Source organism: Scomber japonicus, chromosome 5, assembly GCF_027409825.1.
Source record: "Scomber japonicus isolate fScoJap1 chromosome 5, fScoJap1.pri, whole genome shotgun sequence".
Taxonomy (NCBI): Eukaryota; Metazoa; Chordata; class Actinopteri; order Scombriformes; family Scombridae; genus Scomber; species Scomber japonicus.
In genome coordinates this window covers 19,091,095-19,097,810 of record NC_070582.1, presented here as the reverse complement: position 1 = coordinate 19,097,810, position 6,716 = coordinate 19,091,095, and the positions used below count along the sequence as shown (strand labels likewise).

General features: G+C 40.7%; 1 protein-coding gene across 1 annotated transcript; it reads right to left on the bottom strand.

Moving 5' to 3' along the window:
- Window positions 1-938: 938 nt before the first annotated feature.
- dnaja2b (DnaJ heat shock protein family (Hsp40) member A2b) lies at window positions 939-6,716 on the bottom strand. The gene is made up of 9 exons (XM_053319272.1): window positions 6,556-6,716; window positions 5,306-5,365; window positions 4,364-4,590; window positions 4,200-4,280; window positions 3,938-4,071; window positions 3,634-3,830; window positions 3,326-3,470; window positions 2,697-2,824; window positions 939-2,585 (listed from the first exon to the last, which is right to left on the bottom strand). The coding sequence occupies exons 1-9, from the start codon at window positions 6,631-6,633 to the stop codon at window positions 2,397-2,399; spliced, it is 1,239 nt and encodes a 412-aa protein (XP_053175247.1). The 5' UTR covers window positions 6,634-6,716; the 3' UTR covers window positions 939-2,396.

Sequence of the window (6,716 nt, the reverse complement as noted above, 5' to 3'; positions counted from 1 at the left end):
AAAAGCAATGAGGGAATCCACACTGATGGAGAGAGAACGAGCAAGAGAACCAGTGTCAGCAATAGAGAGAGAGAGGACGATGCGTAACCTGGTGGATATGCAAAGAAAGGTCGAACAAAGACAGCAGAGAGATAGAGAGAGACAACTGCTGAGGGTGAGATAAAGTGGTACTGAAAGATTACTCATTATAAGTGAGAGGCTGAGGAGCACGGGGACACCTGTCATTGACATCTCGCTCTGACACTGTTTGTCTTAGGTTCAGGAACGTCTGTCGATCATCCAGAACAGGAAGGCAGAGGAAGATCTGCTAGGTCTAAAACATGGAGATAGGCTAAGGCACCTCACACATGATCTACCACAGGTAAACGTGTTGAGGGAATCTGTCTGCATAATTCAAATAAGTTTTTTATTATCAGACTTTTAACTTTTTTGTTTCAGGAGGACGAGAAGAAGCAGAAAACAGTTGTTAGAGAGCGACTGGAGCAGCTAAGAAGAGAGCGCTCTTATGTCATGCAGTCCAAAAGAGACAGGTATGGGATCATTTCTTGAAATTAGACAACAAATGAATGTCTACCAACATTTTCTCCACTCTACTTTTTTTTCCCACTCATAAGGAATACTGCAGGATTTAAGGAACTCCTGGGTCCAGTAACTCTCCACAGCAGAGACACAGAAGATGGAGAAGATTGAGATACTGGAGCTGCTTAAAATTCATGTCTGATAAAATAGGAATTTTCAGTTATTTCCATTTACATAAAGGTTAACCCAACACATTTCCAACCACGAAGCAGTGCAACAAACTTGTTTCCTAATGAACTGTATCAATCACTGGTAACATGTTGTGTTTAATGCTGTAAATATTGAGTGGGGGCTAAACTGTTTAATGTAACATATTTAAAAATGCAGATTGTGCATATGAAAAAAAGATCTCATCAAACTTATGGTGACTGTTTATTATACAGTTTAATGAACATCTTGACAAACATAAGCATTAACAGTAATATCATTTATCAATGACCCCTTTTATTTGTGTACACATTATCCCCCTGTGGCCTAAATTACATACACAATGAGTCACAGAGGTGCATTTTAACAGTCTACACAATATCCATCAACTCTATATGGACACTATTGATCATTATGTTGTGATTACAGGAAGGACACTGCTGTAGACTTTTAATGCACCTATGGACTGGGGTTGTATTTACAAGATGTGACTATTGTAACATGTCAAAGGACATAAGCTTGGCTAACAACTCTAAGATGGGGAGATATGTATAATACAGAGGGTTGGTATTGGCCCGGTAGTTTTCCTGCAAGATAGGGTGGGGGGGGGTCTCTCAGCCCAGTTGTGTAAAAGGGGGAAAAAATACTGTCTACATGGGAAAGATTATCAGCAAATAAACATTCAGTTGTTTAATCTTTAATTGATCTTATATGGTGGTCACTCACACTGCAGTCTGACACAAAGCAGGAATACCTATCATCCTAATAAGCCAGAACATTCCACGGCAGCTCTCCCACACTGTGTTACACACATACATACAAAGTACACAAGTGTGTCCTCAAATGAAGAGCACACAGCCTAGGTTCAAGTCCTGTGGTCTCGAACATACTAACATTAAAACCAAAGACAAAAAAAGCTTTAATTCTAAAATAAAAAGTGGGGCCTGGCCGACAGTTTCTATACTCAAAGTTTTAATATTCTAGCAATGTGACAGCTGGGAACTAAAAAAGAACCCACAAGTCCCATTTTCAAAACAGGAGAGTTCACCTTTGAGGATGAGGTGCATTATTACCATGTGCGGTTCCCAGCAGGCTGTGCAAATGACACACTTTTCTGGCTGTAATTAGGTCAGCAGGGCACTTCGATAGTGACATACATGAAATTTAAATGGGTGTGGTATCTGGACCCAGGATCTACGTGTGCAAGATCTTCAGCAAGAAAGCAGCATGCGCTTGTGTGTGACAGACTAAACTACACCTTATACAAGATAGTCAACAATATTTGCATTTTATACACTAGACTGGTGTTTCCCACAGTGAAAGGTAAAAGCCTAAGATGAAAACATGGAAGTCCACATCAAGTTCAGTCAGTGAACCTCTGTGAATGGGACCGCCTTCTTGCTGGAGGCTATGATGAACACTACTGTCCAAAAACACAAAATGGTCATCACATGTCCAGTATCTCTCTGACTTATGGGCACCATGGAACTGAGGAGGGTGGATATACATGTATATGTATTTGTGTGTATCTCTTTTTCATGTGTATCATGAAAGACGAGAAATGCGCATTGTATGTGCATCAAGTCTTGAATGGTGTTAGCAATGGGACTCAAGGGATGTTCATGTATTTATGTTTTAATGTGTGCGCTTGTTTTTCTGCATGAGTCTTTCTATTGGTGTGCACACTGCACCCCAGGACCATGATGGCCCCCTTCCTCATCAGAACTATCATTATAGGCCTCTCTCCTGGCTCCACCTCCTGATCCTTGACTTCGGTCAAAATCTGTCAAGTCAACTTCCTCCGCATCTGCTGTGATGACAGGGTTCTCCGCACGAGCAGGCAGCAAGCACTCAAGTTCCTGAAAGCAAGAAATTAATCATTGTTAATCATTGTACAATGACATCATAATCATTTGAGTGGCTTGAAATTTAAAATGTACAAATCGATATGTTTAACAACTGTGACTCACATTCAGTTTTTCAGGGCTAATCCAGTTGTTTTCAGGGAACTGGACATCAAACTTGAGGTAAAGGTCTCCCTTCTCAAATGGGTTTCTGTATTGAGGCATTCCCTCTCCCTTCACCATTCGAATAGAGCCTGTTACACACAACCAAGAAAAGGGTGTGAAGGCATATAGCTGCAATAAGTGGCCTAGGCTTCAGCAATTTACAAGCTGTGTATTATATTCTGTAATATACGCGGAGTTAGGTGTTAACAAAAAAAATTCCCATTCAAATTGAATTGTTTGAATGACCTGATATTGCCTTTTCCCATACATGAAACTTTAACCTGTTAGTATCACATGGCCAGCCTTTGGTTCTTTGCGCAACAAAATCTTGCCACATGAGAGACAGTGAACCTCGGTTGAATCAAAAAACATGGTAGGAGCTGCTGTGGAACTATCCCAACATCCACAGCTTGTATCAAGCACGTGGTGGTGACAGCAACATTTTTTATTAAACTATGTTTATTTTTCACTAGGCTTAATTCTGCAATATCTATATACAATAATACCTAAATGTTCACCAGAACAACAAAGCAAGAATGCAATAAAAAAAAAAAGAAAATTCACTAATGTGGTAATGAAGACATATTTACCTGGCTCTATGACCTTGCCAGGCGGGTATTTGACAAGCAGCTGACGTCCATCCAAGTGTGTGACAGTCAACTGGAAGCCACACAAAGCCTCAACCAGGCCAATACGTTGGACCATGTGAAGGTCATTGCCATCACGGCGGAATTCCTGATTTAGACAAAAATCCCCAAATTTGTTGCCAAGGTTCACAAATGTAGTTCATCAAATAAATGTAGAATGCTTCCTTAAATAATGGCTACTATATTGTAGCCCTAATAATAAACACAGCTTAACAATCAATAACAGAATCCAGGGGAAACAGGTGAGGTACCTCATGTTCTTTCTCCTGTAGCACCAGGACGATATCTCCTGGTTCAACACCTGGTGCTTGGTCAGCTTCTCCAGAGAATGTGATCTTCTGTCCGTGTCTCATGCCTTTGTCCACATGCACCTCCAGAAGCTTAGTTTCCTTACAAACCTTATGACCCTCACACTTTTTACAGCGGTCCTTCTCATTGATCACCTCACCTAGACATGCACACACAGATTGGACACACTCAGAACACTGTTGTTTTTGTGCATATCAGTTTTCAAAAAAGATACAGTCCATGTGTGGGTGTTGATGGACATATTACCCTCTCCATTGCAGTCTGTACAGACTGACTGCATCTGTTGAACCATCCCAGGGGCCAGCTGTCTAATCATGATTCTCATACCTCGTCCTCTGCATGCCACACACTTCTGCACTGCTCCGGCCTTACCGCCCTGACTAAAAGGCAAACAGTAAAGCGTCAGCAACAAAATCATTGCAGTTACATTCCATCATCTGCCTGGCCTATAAAACTATAGATTAGGTTGTTTTCAATCCTTAAACTTAAACATTCAAAGCGGACTCACCCATTACAGGCAGCACACAGAACATTCTTACTGAGCTGCAGTTTGGTGGTTTTGCCATTGTAGAGGTCTTCAAGAGAAACTCTGTGTGACAAAATGATGCAAAAACACATTATTTTTGAACAATCCACTACAAACCCCCAACAGTTTTAAAGTACAATACTTACTTCAGAGGGTGTACCATATCATCTCCTCTCCTCCTGCCTCCATTGCGTCCTCTGCCCTGTCCCCCCATGAACCCAAACAGTCCTCCACCAAAAATGTGAGAGAAGATATCGTCCATCCCAGGGCCTCCGCCTCCTCCCTCCCGTAGCCCCTGTTCTCCATAGCGATCATAAAGCTCCTTCTTTTCTGGGTTTGTCAGCACCTCATATGCAAAACTGATCTCTTTAAACTGGAAAATGAAAAACAAGAACAATCAGGATAGGATAAAAAAAACAAAAAAACATTTGATATATCACAGTGACGTGGGCCAACTAGTTTTGTGTTTTATGAGTCACCTCATACAAAGAAAGGAGAAATAAAGACAGTCTAGTCTCCTGTATCAATGTCAAATGGAACAAAAATCAGCACTGAGTCATAAAGCAGTAAAATAAATCAAAACCTGATGCACTTCATCTCTAGAGAGGTGATCTCTGTTTCATATTCTGAACTCTGGTCTGTACCCAGTATTAACCCTAAAAGAGTTGGGCTGTATGTTATCATGACAAATAAAGTTTACATCATTTCTTGGCTCCAACTGTTGAGCAATTGTGTTGCTGCTGCTGTTTTAATTGTAGACTATCATGTTGCCGCTGTTTTAATTGTAGACTATGGTGTTGCTGTTGTTCTTATGTAAACTACTGTTGCTGTTGTTTAAGTTGTATACTATAGTGTAACTGCCGTTGTTTTCATTGTAGACCATATTGTTGCTGCTCTTGTTCTTATAGTAGACTATACTGTTGGTTGTTCTTATTGTATTATTATAGTATTGCTGTTGTTGTTCTCACTGGAGACTATAGTGTTGCTGCTGTTGTTCTTGTAGTAGACTTTAGTGTAGCTGATGTTGTTTTAATTGTAGACTATAGTGTAGCTGCTGTTGCCATTGAAAATGCTTAGGTGCATCATACCTTGTCTCCAGCATCAGGGTTCTTGTCAGGGTGGTACTCTTTGGCCAATTTGCGGTAGGCCTGTAATGAACCAAAAATCAACATAAACAAAGCTGCATGATAGCCTTGTGCTCAGGTGTCATTAACCTCATTACCTTTCCGGTTAAGGGCTCAACTTGTGGGGCCTGCTGTCAAAAACATCAGTGAGAGCATCGCTGCCTCTGACATCAGACATACTCTGGTCTGAAGACATCAACAAAATCTTCATCCGAATACATGCATTTTATTCTATTTGTCATGATCTCCTGACAAATCCAAAATCAACCAACGTAACAATAAAAGTAATACATTTCGGCATACTGTGGTTTTGATGCGGAATACTCGCTTGACGTTTTCTGTTGGGGGAGAAAACAGCTGGAGTGACAGCTATTATCTTAAAATAATTCGGTCTTAATCGAGTTATATGATTCATTTGACTTTAACTTATTATTGAATACAGTATTAATCCTCGAGGTGTCACAAGCATTTGTCAAAGTCACGTTTGGAAAGACTGACGCTGATTTGTCGTTTATAGACAATTGGTAACTAACGTGATGTGATGTTTGAATCCAGTTCAGAGTAATGAGCGACGAGAATATTAGCAACGTAAGGTCCATAGCTACCGCAATGTTAGCTATACAACGAGTGGTATTAGCTGTTTTTTTAAGTAAAAAAACATACACGTTTATCCATAAGCATATGATATAGTTTCAAACGTCGAGGTTCACGCCGAGCTTAGCGTCAACACATGCCACATAAACTTTGTGAACACAAAAGCAGGGTTGTTTTCTTAGCATATTTATGTGAGTGATCTGATAAGCTAACGTTATTTGCTTCGTTGCTGACAGACTTGGCGGAGGCTATTTGCTGGAATTTAGCTTGGTAGCGTTATCGTCTACTAGCCGGCGAGCTAACATAACTAGCACACTCGTGGTCATCCGGAGTAATTCTGGGTTTCCATTTCTTAGCAGGCTAGCTCATATCTTACCAATTCATGTAGAGAAGATAATAATAATAATATAAAACACATTCTCAATAATTTCACCAATACCAATGTATAACTGCAGTGCAGTCAGGTATCTAGTTAGCTTAGTTTAGTAGCTAGGATAGCAAACTCAAGCTGCTGCTGAGCATCTTGATTCGTTTCTAGGCCATATTTCACTAATGACCTCTCTTCCTATGTTGTTATGTTCTCCCTATTATCAAACTTCCAATATGCTTCTTAATCTCACCTTCTTCAGTTCATTTTCAGAGGCAGATGGGGAAACTCCGAGGATGTCGTATAGCTTAGTATCCACGACGCCCGACATGATGCTAACCGGCCGGCTGCCACAGAAAGAGCTTCTTCGGAGGTTCAGCTGAGAGAGGAACCGACGCAGGATCCACCGGTAGG

Bases quoted from the DNA above. Each gene is read 5' to 3' on its own strand.
- dnaja2b (XM_053319272.1), bottom strand. From the start codon at position 6,633: ATGTCGGGCGTCGTGGATACTAAGCTATACGACATCCTCGGAGTTTCC. The intron at 5,366-6,555 runs GTGAGATTAAGA...GGTTCATTACAG, and splicing joins CTGAAAATGAACTGAAGAAG to GCCTACCGCAAATTGGCCAA. The intron at 4,591-5,305 runs GTATGATGCACC...TTCATTTTCCAG, and splicing joins ACCCTGATGCTGGAGACAAG to TTTAAAGAGATCAGTTTTGC.